Genomic DNA, 17,781 nt, shown 5'->3' on the forward strand with positions numbered 1-17,781 from the left:
GTTTACCTTGCTGTTTTTTCCGCAAAACTACAAACATGGCGTTTCTAACTTGCTTGAAGGGCCTAATTGATTTAGGTGTCCTAATCTATGCCTGCTGTGTGGAATGCTATTGCTTCACGTTAAATAATTTAAAAGATGCGTTGTTCACTTTTTTAAAGTTTTATGAGCACGAAAAATACACTTTTATTGCCAAGCATAGCCGTCATTTGGGTACATTTTAGCCAGATATTTTCAAGCGGAGGCGGGTGTTTTATCGGCAGTGTGACGGTCAGCGGGTCTTCCAGGAGGAAAAAGCGCCAACTTCCCCAGCACCTTCAGAATATTCAAACACTCGAGTAAATGCTTCGAATGACTGGATATCTGGGCGGGAACTATCAAACCTAAAATCGGAATGACTCGTTTTGGTAAGATTTTAAAGCGACGTGCTCGCTGTAATAATCGAGGCAGTTGGTTAGCTTGAACTAAAGTGCTCGAGGCAGCGTTCTGGCTGTTTTACTCCTCCCACTTCACAACACCGCTCCGCGCCGACCTACTTTCGTTACTGTTTTGTGATATTTGATCAAAATCGAGTCACTTGTGCGTTTTGTTGTCACTGTCCTTAAAATCAGACGCGCTACGGCTTTGTAATAGTTGTCGAGGAAGGGAAGGGGAGGAAGAAGGGGTGTGGGGGTCGCTATAAGGGCGTCATTAAGTTAGCCAGCTAATATGTCATGTAAGACATCGTTCAGTCTTCAACTGGGTTTGAACCGCAAAATCAGATCTGTCTGCACCGAACTGTTCGAGGGTTTTTGTTCTGAATGGCATAACTACAGCTCAAACTTAAGTGCGTAGTTACGCTCCTTCGTGTTGAACTCTGATGGCGCCCGCTAAAATTGATCTGCATTTCTCCTTTCCGCCAGCGGGGGTCGCTGTTGTGTTTCAGTAGCAGAGGAAGAAAAATAAATAAATAAACAAAAACAAATCATCATCCCGGAGAAAAAGATGTCAGGTCTGCAAGGTGAGGGTGCTGTGGCAGGGCAGGGGAGTCCCATGAAGAAGAACAGACTCTCTCTGAAGTTTTTCCAGAAGAAAGAAACCAAACGGGCTCTGGATTTCTCTGAACCCCAGGCAGAGGAGCCCAAAACTGAACCACAAGAGCCCGAGGCCAGGTAGGTCCTCCATACAAGGGATTGCGTTTTAAATGTGTCTTTTCTCACACACGGACAGCATATGAGAAGCTAAGATAGACACCCTAATTTGTGTTAAATACATCCTCACAGCTCCACAGAAATGGGTGTCTATCATTCTTTTTAATGAGCATTTCAATTAAACTCAAAATGGGATCATAAATCTAACAGTGTCAACTCATGTAAAGGCAAAAAAACACAATAAAACTCATTCAGGCGGACCTAAAGATTTTTACGTTTTTGCTTTTGGCGTTTGAAGCCCTAATTAAAACATGCAATAAAATGATTTAATGGGTTTTACTTCACATATGCTGCTAAATAAGACAATTGAAACGTTAAAATGCAAACACTTGTTCTCAAGAAACAGTAAATTATTTATGTTGAAACTTTGGACCAGGCATCATTTCGGTATCTTAACTTAATAAGTGATATGTTGTTGTTGAGTTACAGATTTATACTGTATTTATTTTACTGTTAAAGGGCGACGCAGGTCATTTGCATCGTTCTTGTTTGTGCAGGTATTCCATGTTGGGAGTGTGTTGTGGTGTAAAAATAGGCAGTCATTTAAAAGTCAAACTGTTTGCAGCTGATAACCTTTTAACTGTTTCGTTGTGTTTTCCACCCTCCAGCAGCTGTGAGCAGGTGGTTTACGGTCCCTGTCCGTGTCCTGCCTCACCTGGCCTCCCCGTCTCATGTGAGAAGAAGGAGAACTTGGTGCCTTTTGTGGGCCTCAACAACCTGGGTAACACCTGCTATTTAAACAGCATCTTACAGGTGGGCAGTGAAGTCAAATAATAACATGCATCTTACAGCTTTTCTTTGGTTCGATAAATCTAAGACCACCGGTGAATCTACAGTATTTAACTTTTGAAATTTATGTTTTCACAAATTTGTTTTGGTCAGCAGCTTTCAAACTGCATGTTTCAAAATGTCGTGCAGAACTGTATATAATTCAACAATAGTTTGGCACTGTGTTTATGCTATTAGTTGTGAATTACATTTTGTTAAGTTTGCAAACAATTAGGACCTGGTGCAACACATTACAGTTAGTTTCTGTGGCTAAAATGCACTTTAGCTCTGAGTGGGTTAAATATTTCGTCATTGTGATGAAGATCTTTACTCATTACAATGTTTGAAGATGTGAAAAGGGGTCTTAAATGAGAAACGAAACAATATAACTAGAGCCGAAGAGATAAAATGACTTATCTTTTTCCTAAAAACAAAGAGGTGTTTGTAACAGAAGCTAAAACAGTGTCTTGTGTTGGAACAGCTTAAGGCTGGAGATAAGTAGCTGCTCCACGGCGTGTTTTGTCCTCCTGACTGATGTATCGTGTGTGTCCAGATCAGCTCATTGTAGCTTATCAGCAGAGTCGGTGTTTGGATGGGAAAAGACAAACACTGGAGGTTTTATCACACAGTTGGACACCTGTGTGATCTCCTCTAACACCTGTTCACACACATGCTGCCTGCCGCTGTGGTGTCACGTTTCGCCTCTTTCCTAGAATAGGAGAAACATCAAGTTCTTCAGAGAACGAATCAAAGCAAATTACCTGAAGATGGCTGCTCATGCATGAAGGAAAGCTGGAAATTTAATCTCTTTGCTTCAAATCTTGTTTTTTAATGCCAGCTGTTTTATTCATTCTGGTGTAACTGCAGGACTTGGCCACTTTTTGAAAAAATAAAACCTTGTAGTTCTGTCACCCTCTTTCTGCTGCCATGGTTCACCGAAACGTGTTTCCACTAAAACATGTGGCCTACAAGCATCTGTGTGGTTTTTAAACAGCTCGAGGAGCGGAGTGACTTTACTGTGGACCTTACACATCAGATCTGTTCTGTGACTCGCCTCAGAGACAGCCTCCGTTTGGTCTCATTAGTGTCCCACGGACCACCGCTGTCAGTCCCCAAAGAGACAGTTTTTATGGTGGTGTTTGCTGTTAAAAATGTAACGACTCTTGGGTTATTTTGATTGCAGGTTCTGTATTACTGCCCAGGGTTCAGAGAAGGCATAAAGAAGCTGTTCCTCCTGTCCAAACGAAAAGACAAGCCAAAGGAAGAAGCTGATAAAAGTGAAGAGGTTAGTTCTAAAAAGATAATTGTGTAAAAATTCAGTCTTAAAAATGTGACGTCACTCCTGAAGAACTGAATGTAAATTGCGACTCTTCAAATACAACCAGTTTATTAGATATGAAGCTATAATTAAGGCCACGGGTGTCAGACTCCAGGCCTCGAGGCTCTGCTGTCCTGGGAGTTTTAGGTTTTTCTGCCCAACACACCTGATTCAAATGGTTTAATTACCTCCTCACCAAATCATCAGGTTCTCCAGGAGCATGGCAACAAGTCATCCATTTAAAGCAGGTGTTTTAAAGCAAGAACACGTCTAAAACACGCAGGAGAGAAACAGAGTTTGACACCCCTGTTTAAGACAGTTCTGTTTACGGTTTGTTTTATTTCCTCAGCAGTCAGATGGCGTGTCCGACGCTCTGCCGGCTCACATTGAGCTCCTCGGGAGTTTCAGCAGTCTGATAACTTCAGTTGAGCAGCTGCAGTCCAGCTACCTGCTGAATCTGGACGGCTTCAGCGAAGGAGAGCTGGCCACGCCTCCTCGCAAAATACTCAACACGCTCAGGTTAATTTTCATTTAGTAACCTTCTTAAACTAAATGAACTCTCATTTGAAGTACAAGTTAAGTACTGATGCTGAGCGTCTCACAGCATCCGGTGAAACTTGAATACTTTCAGACAGAAGCGTGAACAGGATATGATTTTGTAGCTGCTGTAGTTGAAGAGTGAATAACAGTGTTGGCTTTGTTTCTGTGTTGCAGACAGCTGAACCCCATGTACGAAGGGCATCTCCAGCATGATGCTCAGGAGGTTCTCCAGTGCATCCTGGGATACATTCAGGAGGCCTGCGACACCATCAGGAAGGAGCAGGACTTGGAGAAGAAGGACGATGACGTTAGAGAAGTTCAAACGGAGAACGACATCAGTACAGTCTCCAGTTGCTCTGAGACTGAATCCAAACCTTCCACGGACGAGGACGGCCAAGTCAGCGGCAAGAGGAAGAGTGACACCGAGGTGGGAAACGCTAAGAAGAAGCCAAAGTCCGTCAAGTCCAAAAAGTCTGACTCTGCAGAGGAAAACGTCTGTAAAAGCGTACCCTTCACTCGCTCCAAGAGAAAGTCCTCCAGTGATGTCACAGCAGATGGCTCTCAGCAGAAAGACAAAGAGGAGAAGAAACTGAATAAGGAGGAAGGGAAAGAAGATGAGGCGAAAGATGAGAAAGGGACTAAAGAGGCGGATGGGAAGAGGAAGAAGAAAGCTAAGCTGGGCTGGCTGAGATCGTCGGGGAAACAGCCGAGTATTTTCTCCAAGTTCTGCAGCGTTGGGAAGATTAGCTCCACAACTGTGAAGAATCAGAACAAAGCAGAGCTGGAAACCAATCAGACGGATGAACCGAAGGAGAAGACTGGTCAAGAGGTGTCCGCTAAAAGCTCCACCGATGACAAGAGCACGGAGAAACATCAAGGTGTGTTATTTCAGAAGGAATGGTGTGATAGACTTCTTCCCTGAATTATTCATGTTTGAGTGGATAACCGAGTGTCTGTGTGTTTCTGTTTGGTTCAGAAGTCCTGGGCTTGATGGAAAAGTTGTTTCAGGGCCGACTGGTTCTGAGGACTCGCTGTCTGGAGTGTGAGAGCTTCACAGAGCGGAGAGAGGACTTCCAGGACATCAGTGTCCCTGTCCTCGACGACCAGCCCAGCAGCCCAGACGACCTCTCTGAGGGTGAGGAGGAAAAAAATTCAAATATATATATATTTGTTTGTGGGTTTAATAATGTGTTCACAGACGCAATGTTGCCATGATTCAGTGACAGCTGTGAACATGATCATATTATTTAAAATGTTTTTGTACATTTTTATTGACACTACCAACCTACCAACCATGGGAAATTAGGAAATATTCTAGCTGATGACGTAATCTGGTATTTTTCTGCTCAGTCTCTCCGGACCCGAAGCCGGAGCTGAAGACTCTGAAGTGGGCCATCGCTCAGTTCGCCTCAGTGGAGCGCATCGTTGGGGAGGACAAATACTTCTGTGAGACCTGCCATCATTACACGGAGGCCGAAAGAAGTCTGCTGTTTGACAAAACTCCCGAAGTCATCACCATTCACCTGAAGCGCTTCTCTGCCAGCAGCTTGGAGTGAGTTTCGAACAAATCCAACTCTTTGCTTTTACTCTGCTGCATACGTGGGTCAGGCTTGAGGATGTTTAAACTTCTGTAGCAGTTTCTGAGGTTATAAAATGGCTGTACCAGCATCTGTTTGTAGTAATGCAAGAAAAAATAACAGTTTTAATGATATAAAATACATAAACCTGATAAATCTGTCCTTAAAATGCCAAGGTGGTGATTAATTTCTGGGGACTGATCTTCATGTTTTCCTCAGGTTGGACCCATACGCAGGCCTCTGTAAAGTGAACACCCCCTTACAGACACCCCTGACCTTGTCTTTGGAGGAGTGGTGCACAAAACCGTCGCCCGCTGAAGAACAGCAGTACCAGCTGTTTGCTGTGGTCATGCACAGCGGCATCACCATAAGCAGTGGCCACTACACCACCTACATCCGCATGTCCGACCTGAAAGACGTGCAGCTCTGGCCGGAGGACAAAAAGGAGGCCCAGGCGGAGACGTGTGAGAAAGAAAGCAAAGAGGGAGCACAGAAAGATGGAAACCAGGACTACGATGATGGAGAAGTGTCTTTCAGCCTGAATGCAAGGGGACAGAGGCGTGCAAGTTTAGCTAATACTAAATCAGGGAGCAAGAAGCTATCAGAGGGTAGTGTTGGACTCCTGGGGGGACAGAGGAGTTTGCCCAGCGTGGAGCTGGCAAATGGCAGCAGCAAAGCAGCCGGGCGTGGAGCAGCAGAGGGATCAAAGCGGAGAAAGACCAGGCTAAACACTGATGGTGGACTTAAAAAGGAGCCCGAGGCTGCAGAGGAGCCTTCAGCCATGTCCTCAGGAGGGATGGAGGCCGCAGATCGGCAGCCCCTGAACCATCTCCTGGACTTTGAGGGTAAATGGTTGCTTTTTGATGACTCTGAGGTGCGTTTGTTTGAGGAGGACGACTTCCTGCGAGCCTGTTCTCCTGAGACGTGCTCCTCGTCGACACCTTATCTGCTCTTCTACAAAAGGATGCCAGCATCCGGACACTGAAACGAGCTCCGCCCCCAGCCAACAGACACTTACGTCTGTGACGCTTCGTGCCAAAATCATCAGTGGTTATCTTGAGCTGAGGTTCCTTTCAGTTCAGGAAGTTGTACCTGCGGCCGGCTGCTCTTGTGGGACCAAGGCCCGTTTCCTGCCCTCATCTGCAGGAAGGCTTCAAACAACACGCAGGTTTTTGGTTTTCTACATGTCAAGGATGAGTAAGCCTTTTTGTTCCTTTGACACTGTGTCTGGCATTATTGTCTCAGCTGCAGTTACTGTGTGGTTTGGTTTTACTTTCAGCCAAACTTTAATGAAGTCAGATCAATTTATTTTCTCGGAGTAAAGGTTTTTTTTATTTTGTTTTACTAAAAACCTTTTGTTGGGGGTTTCGCAAAATATATATTTTTCCCTTTTACAATATTTTTTGGAAACAATTTGCCCATGTCTCAGAGATTTTCTTTGGAATGGTCTTTTGTTTTTAGGGTTTTGATTAAACTTTCTTTTTTAAGACAGAGCTCAGGACCGATTTGTTGGACAGACAGAAGCGGCAGCAGCAGTTCATATTTACATCTTATCAAATCTATGGTTCCTCCAAGAAACATTCAGGGTTTTAAAAATACAAAAAAAATTGTTTTATTTGAAATAAATCATTCAGTTGTACAACCCTGGGATTTAAATGTGTTATTTAAACTCCTCTTAAAGTAACAGATTAAAATGTTTAAAGTGTGTTTCTGAGGGAAGGTTATTCATAATCATCTTACCTGAAACTGGTCGTGTCTGCTGTCTGCTGCAGGGGGGTTAACCCAAAATGCCCCTTAGATTGTTAACTTCTCGTAGTTCTTGACCGGATGAAGGAGGGGGTCGGGGAGGAGTCCGGGTGTCTGGGAGTCTGGTCCTTGAGTGACGGTCGGATGGAGAGGGTGGATTGAGGGCGTTGCTCCGGTCTGTGGAGGTGAAGCAGCTAAAAGCTCCTCGATTTACTGGTCCAACCATCGGCTGTGGTCCCGAGGATCCTGGATGTGCGCAGCTGAAATGAGCTCTGGCGTGGAGTGGGCGGGGCTCCTCTTCATCGAAAGGAGTCTGAGGTTTTCCAGGCATATCCTGAACTTGCTGGAGAGATTGATGCAACCCCTCAGTCCTGGAAACACCTTGGGGTCCTGGAGGAGCTGAGGAGGACATCCGGGTTCTTCTCCTCGACTTATTGACTCCACAGCCGGACCAAACCCACGGCTGTATATTAATAAATATTAGCTGTTTATATACAGATGATTAATGAATTAAAACTAAAGTGTTTTATAAAATTCAGACTATTAGAACCACTTTAACAGACTGGTGAGGACTACAAAAAACGTACTGAAGACATTCCCTCAGTGTTTTAATGCAAGCAGCTTAAATCCCATCAGCCCAAAGTTTAAAATGTAAAAATGTTATTAAACAAAGTAATAAACGTGTTTAATCAAAGCTCACATTACTGAGGATTAAATGTTTTGCACTGGTTCCAGGATCTGTGGTCTGGTGTTACATGACTTCACAACAAACGAGTCAAAGTGGATATTTATAAAACTTATAAATGATCTTCTTACACATCCTGATGGAAAGCATGAAAGCAGCTCGGTGAATCTGGAGCCTGAGCTGCTTCACATGATGAGCAATAAACTTTTTATCTTCACTTCATGTTTCTGACTTTAATTTCTACAAAATGACTTCTTTTGTTTTAGTTTGACTGTAAACTAGCAAGAATTCCACAAATAAACACCAATTAGGCAGATAAAAAGACACCATTTGAACATTTAAATATTTATTTAGTAAAATATTTAAAGTAAAACAAAAACTACATAAAATTATACAAGTACCTAACTTTAAAATATTGTTGCTTCAACATAAAATAATAATAAAGCATCATGATAAATACTGGTACCATTTTTTGCACGTTTTCCTTTTTTTTTCTCCTCCGCTTCAAAATACAAACTTTCAAGTTGTAAAATGCGTTGCTACACTATAATAAAAAAAAGTGCACACATGAAATTGAATACAGTTTGTTTTTTTTAGACAAATCGTACATGATTAAATAGACACCTTGACGTGTAAAATACCTTTTCTGTTGGACGCTTGTAAAAATTTTGGCTGGAAAAGAAAAAAGGAGGGTTTTGGCACTTATACTGACCTCAGAACATTCTTTCTATTTCCTGGTTTGAAAGCTCGCAGCTCCGATGTTGTGTTGGTATCACGAGTCGTTGTTTTGTTGAAGGGAGCTGCGGGACAAACGGCAAGCCAAGAACTTGGAAATGCCAAGGTATCTCTTTAACCGTTCAGATCCGTTTGTTCGCGTCGCTGATTGTTAACAGTTTGTAAACAAATTAAGACACTGGAATGACGTACCAAAGCTGCAACTCGTAACCTTTCTTTTTACACCACTTTCAGGGGACAGTCCTATGTACACTTGTGAATAAATTAATATTGCAGTCTGTGTGAGTGCCTTCCCTTCGTCTTCAAATCTCAAGCTTTCGAAGACTCATCCTGCTGAACGAATCTCTGCGGATTGGAAAAAAAAAAAATCATCTCTTAAATGCTTTAAATTGGATTTACAATCTGACAGTTTTAGAAATTTCTTTGCTGGATTTCAGTCGTCATTTTAAGTCTGATCTGATGGACGGGATGTGATTTATTATGGTTTGGCAGCAGATGCAGGCTACCATCGTCTTTTACTTTGTACGCAGTTCAGTCATGCTAATGACAATCATTTAAAAACAGGTTTTTCTTTCACCAAAACACTCAATAATGGAAACGATGATTCCTAATTTGTTTCTGTTTGTGTGCAGCACTACTACATCCACACTGGGGTTCCAAGTGTTTAAATTCGTACCACTATTCTTTGTTTTTCCTTCCTTAAATCTGGTTTTTACGGGACAATAACACAAAACACAGATGTAGTCTGAAAACTACCTTCTCAAGCTGTCCGTTTGCTGCATGATTATTATAAAAACAAAACAAAAACTTATTTAAATTTACATCCAAAGCACATAAGCAACACCAGCGTCCTCTCCCACACACACACACACACACAGGGCGCAGGCTCGGGCTCACCTGTGTGAGTTCACCTGCAGGACAGGCTTGTAAAGCTGCGGGATCTTCCTGTTGATGAGGGGCTGTAGCGCCTCCTTCAGTCTGTGGTAGTTCCTCTCCAGCTCTCTCTGGTACTCCTTCTGGTCGGGGCCAATCAGGCTCTTGTTCTTCCGCAGGGCGTCTTCACACCTTCGGCGGGACAAACGTTCAGATGTAAACTCTAAACTGATGACCGATGCTCACGTACAGCCCGTTAAACCCGGCAGAAATCAGAGAAATTTCAGTTCCAAAGACATCGCTTCCTAACAAAATCCATGACATTTAAAGGTGTCTCTGAGCTTTCACCGGTGAATGGCAGTGATGTACCTCTTTGTGAAGTCTTTGAAGCACAGCCGGAGCTTGTTGTGGTGTCTGTACAGTTTGGGGTCACTGGGGATCTCTGACAGGAACACCTGAGCCACCTCCAAAGGCCCCTTAAAGAAAAAACAAACAAACACGTCTAAAGCCTTGTTTTTCAGAGCTTTATGAATAGAGACTGCTGCTTTTCTGTTTTTAGTTTGGTTTTGCTCGTCTAACCTGGTTCACGGTCGTGCCCACTGATCCCTGCAGGACCATCTGCAGCATTTTGGCATCAGCCGGGTCCTGATGGGTGGCAAAGGCCAACTCTTGAGTCTTCTTCTGCATGTCCTCGATCGCTACCTCTATGGGTGTGGAAATAATCTGCAAAACAAACAAAACAAAAACACAGAGAAAAGGTTTTAGAGAAAGGCAAATAGTAGGTTTAAGGAAAAAAGGAACAGTTTTTCACCACTTATATCCAAAACATTGTAGTAGTTTCATCCAGTTAGTGACGTAAACTGGAGAACGGGTAACCCACCTCCTCTTTGTGGATGATGTTGATCCTCGTCTTGATGTAAGGGAAGGCGTGTGACGTGGTGAGGATGGTCTTGCGTTTGAACTGCTCGTGCAGGTCTCCGTGGGCCCTCCCGTCCAGGGTGAAAGGAGTGCAGTACACAAAACGCCTCAAGTTGTAGTTCTTGTCGAAGTAGGTGATGCGGTCTTTCATCTCGTAAGTGTCAAAGTACGGCTCCACGTATGTGATCTGAATGAATGCCTGCAAAGACAAAGAGGTTTTTTGTTTCTCCTGATACCATCAGCACGTGAAAGGATGCTTTAGAAAGCACTGACCTTATTGGGGTCAAGCTTGCACTTATCTACAGGATTGGAGTCCTTAATAACTTCGACCTGCTCCTCTCCAAATCGCTCCCCATAGAAGCTCTAACAGAACAGAGATATGGATTTTATTTTAAGTATCAGTAATTTGCCCGAGTCTTGGAGGCTGCGTGTTGGGGTTTACCTCCAGCCTGTGAGAGATTTCAGCCAGCTTGGTGATGGCAGGTTCTTTGTAAACAAACTCCTGCTCCTCTAAGTCGCCGAACTTTGAACCGTAAAAACCGACTCTGAAGTACGTCCCAAACATCCTCTTCCCATTCTGTGAGCGGAGGAAAGTGGCTGTCAGAGTTAAAACACAAGACATGATCCCAAACACTGGACAGATGCAGTGAAAGTGTTTTCACACGGAGCTGATTTCCTGGTTGCTTTAAGAAAAGTTTTACATCATTTCAGGTTTTCTAAAATGTGTCTCCTTAGAGACATCTTCCACCATGACTAAACCAAAAACAGGTTTTTATTTCTTTTATTTATTATTTGATTTGATTTATGAAAGCACTGAGACTAAAGGACGGATGGAAATATTCAGACCCTTCACTTAAACTCTGAAACATTTGGGCTGCAATAGAAACCTCCAGGATCTTTTCATTTTTCATCCCTTACTTTGGCACAGAACCAGGCTGGGTCACTGACTGAAATCCAAAACTTCCCCTCAGATTAAGACACTGAATGCTTTTCTGCTTCTACCTGATTGTTTTTCCAGTTCAAACTGTCTCCATCAATAACGTTACCATCCCCGCCTGGTTCTGTCCACACAGAGACACAAACTGAGGTCCAAGTGTGTGGACACTCAGCCTAAGAGCCGGAGGGATGAATCGGAGCAGGTTTCTGTCAGGTTCTAATCAGGGTTCTTTTAGGGCTGCTGGTTGTTCTAAACTTCTTCTGTTTGTAGTGGAAACAGCTGCGCTTTAAGGAACTTCAGTGCTGTAGAAGTTTGTCTTTTATCTTTTAAAACTGTCCTAACACTGACAACAATATACTTTGACTTCTTGATGCTGGTTTTAATCTCAGAGCCATCAACTGTGAGACTCTTTATGTTGTTCAAAGTTCTGGGTTTTCTTCACAATGTGAAATTTATACCAGGTTGTGATCCACAAAACAGACTTATGACCCAAACTATTGCTGGTTGAAGTGTACAAACGATGCTAATAGCCAAAAAAAAAAAACAATGACAGCCTAAACTATTAATTTTATTTTCATCAATTTATGACTGATATATTTATATATTATAACAAATATGGCAAAAATCTGTTGTTTCTTTGTGGAGCATTCTGATCAGATGGGTGAGGTGTACAGATTATTGTTCTGTAATAAAATTATGACCCTTTAAATGTTTGCTCTACGATCTGATGGGAAAGTGAGACAACAAGAAGAGGGACAGGAGCAAGAGTCATCATCTGTAAAGGAATCCTATAAAAGTTCAGAAATACGAGTAATATCAGTTTGATGTGACATGAAAAATATCTGCGTGTGATGTTTGATGATCTTTATAGGTGTGAGAGCGTCAGTGAACTGAGAAATGTGGAAATCATCAGAAAGAAAAGAGAACAACCTTCAGGCTTTCATCCACTTGGATTATAAACTCGATAGAAGACACGTAGGTGTGAAACAAAAAGAAGGTTTACATCAAAATTAAACAAAAAATGGACAATAACTATATAATATTCACTCAAACTCACTGATATATCTGTAAACCTGTTCAGTAACAGGAAAAGTACCAAACAAATCCAGATCTAAACTCATTTATGCACAAATCTCAGCAGGGAAAGAAGAGTCCAGGAGATCCACAACAAAGAACACAAAGTGTGTGTGTGTGTGTGTGTGTGTGTGTGTGTGTGTGTGTGTGTGTGTGGCATTAAAAGATGGAAGTTGTAAAAACTTGAAGCCAAAGCAACAAAGTCTCCTCTAAAAGACAATTAGATGATCTGACCTAGTAACTCCTGACAGCAAACAGAATACAGAAAATAAATCACTTATTGTTACTTTAACTACTACAAACAGATGTTTAGGCAACACTGTTGATGCCCTGAAGACTAAGGCACTTACCACAAGACACAATTAAGTAAAGTGGGAAGGAGGGGTCGGCAACCGGGAAAATCAAAAAAAAGAGAAAACAGAACAAATTTTTAATCAGGATTGGGTTGCCCCACAAAATTCAAAAACAACACAAACCAACACACAAAAGCAAAATCATTGTCGCTGATTTTGAGAAAGAAAATAAACTTGTTCAGAATCCAGAATCCATGCAAAGACAAAAAAAAGGGAAAAAAGAAAGAAAAATAAAGAGCCAGAGCCCTCCACACACCATGCACCCCTTAGTGCATTTCCACAAGGAACAAGTAAAAAGCCTGACCGATTCATGCAACACACCATGAACTCACTCAGAGGTTAATACTGTTAACAAAATGAGACGATGAATGGACAAAACCAGGGGTCGATTTAGTTTAAAGAAAGAGCAAGAATAAAACTAAATTATAATAATCATTGTTTTTTAAAGTAACTCAAAAATTACTGTTAGTTGAAAAACAAAAAAGAAAAACTTGAGGAATGTGGTTCCGGCTTCGACCCAAAGTTTGCTGCATCTTTGTTTTAAAAAGCTCATTTATTTGTAGGTGGTAAGAACAACAGGACGAGCAGCTACCCTGAGCACTAAAATCGAGCCCTGTGCATGAAGACGAGATGAGATGAAGTGTGACAGGAGTGTGTGCCGACATCGGCAGACAGACAGAAGATGACGGTGGATAAAGTGCGGTTTGTGCACGTGATGCATTCACGTAGACTTTAGTCATTAGTGTCACATCGCGGCTGCCATGCACAGCCTTGCCAGCGCTGTCACGTTTGGAAGAAATAAATAACACAAGCTCCTCTTGCACGAGGAGAGGAGGGAGGAAACAGGAAAACAGGTGAGGGGTTTGCTGAATGGACAGCAAGTGTTCCCAGCAGGGCAGACAGCTGACAATGTCTGCAAATGTTAATGGATATGATGGATGAAACGAAGCAGAGAGCAACAGAATGCCCACAGCTGGCAAACAAAAAGATGAGAGGAAATAAAAATAAAAACATGAGCAGGGCCAAGCAGGAACTATGTAACCACCTACCTCCCAGCCAGTACTCTGTGTAACAAAGAGAATACAGGACACATGAACACAAGACATTTCAAACCACACACACACACACACATGCACACCACCATAAGCCCTTTGAAACAAGGACCGCTTAGCTGCTCTGACATAAAGGCATAAAACACAAATCAAATCATCATCCAATAAAAAACGTTTTTGTCACAACTGTGTGAAAGAATACGCTTCGCACAACAGACAGCTGCAACCATGACGTCCTCAGTTTGGATCACACAGTTGGCCTTCACCAAAAACCAAAGTTGGATTCTCTTCTGACACCTCATGCATTCTTTATTTCATACTAAGAAAATAAAATTAAACATGCCAGGTGTCAAACATACCATAAAAATATGAACACACTGGATTTCAGATCATGCAACATTGTGTCTGTGTGAAGGCTGCTTTCAGTGCTTCTGTCAAAACGGTGACAAACTTCAATCTGTGGACTTTTTGTGCAACTTAACACCGTTGTCAAAGGGACATCTATACTGGCTCATCATGGCAGTGGATTGTGCAAAAGTCAACATGAATGTGAAGTTCAGGATTTTTCCATTCGTTCTGCTGATTTTAAAACATGCAATTCATATTTAATTAACAATAATTTAACAACAGGACTCCTAAAAAGATTAAAAAAAAAACCTCTTATACAACCTGATAACAAGAATTAAACTCGATCAGATCAAATGCACATTTCTTTTTTGATTCTGATCTAAATTTACTGGAAGGTTTTGGAGCCAGGTGAGGAAGAGGACATCTTTCTGCCATGTGCTTACCTGATGAACGATTTTGCTAAAGGCTTCTTGTAGTTTACCATGGATGGTGGCGAGCTTCTTTGCGTCTCTGTTGGCTTCGTGGATTGGGATCAGCACCTTGTAGACTTCATTCACTGCCTCATACATGCCAGCCTGGAGGGAAGAGCAACACAAACATCATTTAAACAACCAGTCTGTAGTCTATATAACTCATTATAGATGTTTAGAGAATTCATTTGATTACAAACTAATGTTCTTCCATGAGTAACTTTATATCTAAAGTTATATTTCCCAACTGAAACCACATGAGTATCAACATCTTTTAATCCAATCACTCCTCTCTCACCATGGAGAAGGAGGCAGCTGCCTGCTCCAGGAGACCCACAAGACCGATTTCAGTGAAGTATTTCCCCGAGCAGATGCCCTCCTCGTCGGGTGACACCACATCGTCAGAGACAGCAGATTCCTCCAGCACATTTGAAGAGATGTTCTGGAGCACATATGTACGAGAGCAAAAACAAAGTGTCAGCTCATTCATTTGCATGTTCTGATTTTAATTTCGACTAGAACTATCCTTACCTGGAAGGTGACGCAGCCTACAGGGAGGTACTTGCGGTCCTCAAGCATGCTCAGGTATTCTGCCACCAGGGCGGCGCTGTGCACTAAACACTGAGCAGCCTCGGCGTGGTTATTCCTCTCTGAGTGCTTTCCAGCCATGTTCTGGAGCCACGTAAGGCGCAGGTCTGGAGATGTCTGGTATCCCTTTGCAATCCTAAAAGACAACAGTCAGAACCCACAAAATAAAAAAAAACAGCCAAAAAGCTATTCATAATTACAGAAACTATTTTAAATAATAAAACAAATAAACGTTGTGCTTGGTTGTGGTCTGTACCTGTACATGAGATCTACCAACATCTCAGGATCTTCTTGATGTTCTTTCATCTTCACTGTGTCAGACAGGATCATGTGCAGATTAAACACAAGGTCCTGGACCTGGTGGGACAAACACACAGCTCAAAAAGTAAATGAACGCTTGGTGCTACAAAGCATTGCATCAAGTTAAACTAACATTGTTGTTGGTTTGCCTTTTACACAAAGTTGGACAACACATTAAAAACAAGCTAAACAGATTAGTACCTGGTCTGGAAAGGTGGTCTCCCGCAGTTCGAGGTCCTCCTCCGCGTAGGTAAGGATGGTCTTCAGAGACCGCCGGAGGAACTCCTCATTAAAGTTTTGGGACGTTCCCACCAGCGAGGACAGAGACATGGTCACCTGCATCTTCACTCTTGCAAAGTTCTAAAAAAAAATGCAATAGTTAAAAAAACTGCACTTTAAAACCCTGTGTCTTACAAATGTGCGTTCTAGCTGGAGAAGATTTTTTTAAAGTGTGAAAATTCTACCCCTACTTGAAGCACATGAGCCTGACATTTACCAGTACTGGAATCACCAGCTGGAGATCCGGCTAATAATAGGCTCGGGTCTTGAAGCTGTACTTACATTGCCGATCTCAAAGTTTTGCCTCATGAGGAGGTAGAGGGAGGCACTGGCGTGGGACCTGATGGTACTTATGCTACTGCTGCAGCTCCTCAGAAGTCGCAGGCACAGATCAGCACACTGCTCCGTTTCTTCCTCAAACAGCAGTTCAGGAAACTACACAAGTATAATAAGGAAGAAACTTATTACAAACATTTAATTCTGGGAGGAACTGTAAAAAACAAATTGGGTGAAATAAAGCCTTAGAAATAACCTTAGAAACCAGGGCTCTCTGAGTGGCAAAGCAGTGCTGCAGGTAGAGGGCGCTCTGGTTGCAGGCCATGCTGTGAAGCAGGACCTTCAACACCCCACCCAGGATACTCTCCTTGGATTCTGTCACTGACACTGTCTGCAAACAACAACAAACAGCAGGTTATTTGGAAAGTAAACAAATTCAAAGAATTAACATACAACTCCGCCTTTGAAACAACAAATGTTCAACCGAATAACAAGCAATAGTTGAAGCATTTGGAGTTGTTTGCTTGCCCACCTGAACAATGATCTCCAGCGTATCAAGAATAATTAGGTTGGCCTCCGTGGCAAGGTTTCCATCAATGAGGGCTTCATGTTCCAGCTCTGCTCTCGTTCTACAACCATGAAAACAGAAAAGAATGAGTTCATAAACTGACCTCCCAGATTCTGAGGCAGGTTTTGTGGCCTCAAGTTGTCTGTTACGTGTCACCAAAAGTTTCCAGTCTTTGAGTTTAGGAGCCTTTAAATGCTTCAATTATTCAAGGATCAGAGTCAAACAGCCTAACAAACAAACAGAAAATCACCTGAAAATGATCAGATACTGGAAGGATAATAGTTGAGAAAGCAGGAAAGAAAGAAATACTTTGAAAGAATTTCAGAAAGCTTGAAGAAATATTGCTTGAAGTCATTTTTAATGTTTGGATGAACGTTTGGCTCCTTAAAAGCCAAAAAAAAGGAAATAACACTTGCACAACGCTTTATATTAAGCTTGTTAAAATCCAAAGCTGGACTGAAAGTATATACTTAACCTGCATGATTCTAACGTTTTTCTAAATATTTTAAAAGGTACTCATCGCAATGTCATGAAAACTGGTAAAAAAAAAATGTGGACAAACTTTTTCCTATTATTAATGATAAATTATTCCTCCAATTAAAAATGTGTAAGCACAATTTGTGACCTGCTGTCAACTACTGCGTGTTTGTTTACCTCCAGAATCAGCCAAAGTGACTGAAAATAGGCCAACAATGGACGAGCTGTTTGGGGTCAGGAATCCAGACATTGTTGATGTGTTGGTACGAATTTATGCTCAGATTTGTTGAGTAAATTATGCAGATATAAGTGCTAATTTTATATCAATACATTTGGAAAACTTATGGAGTAATCACTTTCAAAAGGCACCATTTGATAGTTCGGGATAACCTTTTTTATGTTTTATTTCATAGTTTGCAATGAGTGCCTTAAAGCAACAAAACCTGTTGATCCAAAGAGACGGTCAGCTGATACATCTAACATCCATGTCCAAACAGCTTTTGGTTTTATAACAATTAATAAGGCTACTTTTTCAGTGGAAAACTAAAAACAATTCTTCCTGGTTTCCAGGTGGAATACAATCTAAATGTCATAAATCTACATGCACTGTAATTTCTATTGTTTTTGACATTGAGTTTGCTGTTTTTGGCAGCAGCATCCAAAGACACACAGAGTCAGAACCCAAAAACAAGAAGCAAACATGTTAAAAAGC

The 17,781-nt window shown here is 42.0% G+C and overlaps 2 protein-coding genes across 24 annotated transcripts in view; one reads left to right on the forward strand and one right to left on the reverse strand.

Annotated features, from left to right (window-relative positions):
• The first annotated feature begins 75 nt into the window (after window positions 1-75).
• On the forward strand, window positions 76-8,038 carry usp1 (ubiquitin specific peptidase 1). 3 transcript variants are annotated; one of them, XM_037974129.1, is made up of 9 exons: window positions 76-404; window positions 900-1,148; window positions 1,796-1,940; window positions 3,139-3,240; window positions 3,623-3,792; window positions 3,988-4,691; window positions 4,793-4,948; window positions 5,164-5,365; window positions 5,610-8,038. In XM_037974129.1, the coding sequence occupies exons 2-9, from the start codon at window positions 982-984 to the stop codon at window positions 6,373-6,375; spliced, it is 2,412 nt and encodes an 803-aa protein (XP_037830057.1). In that variant the 5' UTR covers window positions 76-404; window positions 900-981; the 3' UTR covers window positions 6,376-8,038. The 3 variants fall into 3 exon arrangements, with proteins under 3 accessions (XP_037830057.1, XP_017276089.1, XP_017276088.1); XM_017420600.3 differs by having other exon boundaries at window positions 84-404; window positions 1,799-1,940; window positions 4,790-4,948; XM_017420599.3 differs by having other exon boundaries at window positions 89-404; window positions 4,790-4,948.
• Window positions 6,265-17,781, reverse strand: part of dock7 (dedicator of cytokinesis 7) — a 41,246-nt gene continuing 29,729 nt past the window's right edge. For 8 of the 21 annotated variants that reach the window (XM_017420438.3, XM_017420453.3, XM_017420448.3 and 5 more), the window contains 16 exons: window positions 16,557-16,653; window positions 16,281-16,415; window positions 16,031-16,183; window positions 15,671-15,829; window positions 15,426-15,526; window positions 15,113-15,305; window positions 14,880-15,023; window positions 14,555-14,686; window positions 13,761-13,775; window positions 10,790-10,924; window positions 10,621-10,710; window positions 10,310-10,546; window positions 10,009-10,152; window positions 9,799-9,905; window positions 9,454-9,621; window positions 6,265-8,901 (listed from right to left, as the gene is read on the reverse strand). In XM_017420438.3, the coding sequence (XP_017275927.1) occupies window positions 8,859-8,901; window positions 9,454-9,621; window positions 9,799-9,905; window positions 10,009-10,152; window positions 10,310-10,546; window positions 10,621-10,710; window positions 10,790-10,924; window positions 13,761-13,775; window positions 14,555-14,686; window positions 14,880-15,023; window positions 15,113-15,305; window positions 15,426-15,526; window positions 15,671-15,829; window positions 16,031-16,183; window positions 16,281-16,415; window positions 16,557-16,653 (2,053 nt within the window). In that variant the 3' untranslated portion in view covers window positions 6,265-8,858. Of the gene's footprint in view, window positions 8,902-9,312; window positions 9,333-9,453; window positions 9,622-9,798; window positions 9,906-10,008; window positions 10,153-10,309; window positions 10,547-10,620; window positions 10,711-10,789; window positions 10,925-13,760; window positions 13,776-14,554; window positions 14,687-14,879; window positions 15,024-15,112; window positions 15,306-15,425; window positions 15,527-15,670; window positions 15,830-16,030; window positions 16,184-16,280; window positions 16,416-16,556; window positions 16,654-17,781 lie in introns of all 21 variants that reach the window. The other 13 variants (XM_017420454.3, XM_017420444.3, XM_017420440.3 and 10 more) reach the window with 5 other exon arrangements.

The sequence above is a fragment of the Kryptolebias marmoratus genome, linkage group LG24 (genome assembly GCF_001649575.2).
Source record: "Kryptolebias marmoratus isolate JLee-2015 linkage group LG24, ASM164957v2, whole genome shotgun sequence".
NCBI classification, from domain to species: Eukaryota; Metazoa; Chordata; class Actinopteri; order Cyprinodontiformes; family Rivulidae; genus Kryptolebias; species Kryptolebias marmoratus.

What these genes read in the sequence shown, in the direction of transcription:
- usp1 (XM_017420599.3), top strand. Translation starts at nt 982, where the DNA reads ATGTCAGGTCTGCAAGGTGAGGGTGCTGTGGCAGGGCAGGGGAGTCCC. An exon ending in AAGCTGATAAAAGTGAAGAG is followed by an intron (nt 3,241 to 3,622) that starts GTTAGTTCTAAA and finishes TTATTTCCTCAG; the next exon opens with CAGTCAGATGGCGTGTCCGA. An exon ending in GAGCACGGAGAAACATCAAG is followed by an intron (nt 4,692 to 4,789) that starts GTGTGTTATTTC and finishes TGTTTGGTTCAG; the next exon opens with AAGTCCTGGGCTTGATGGAA.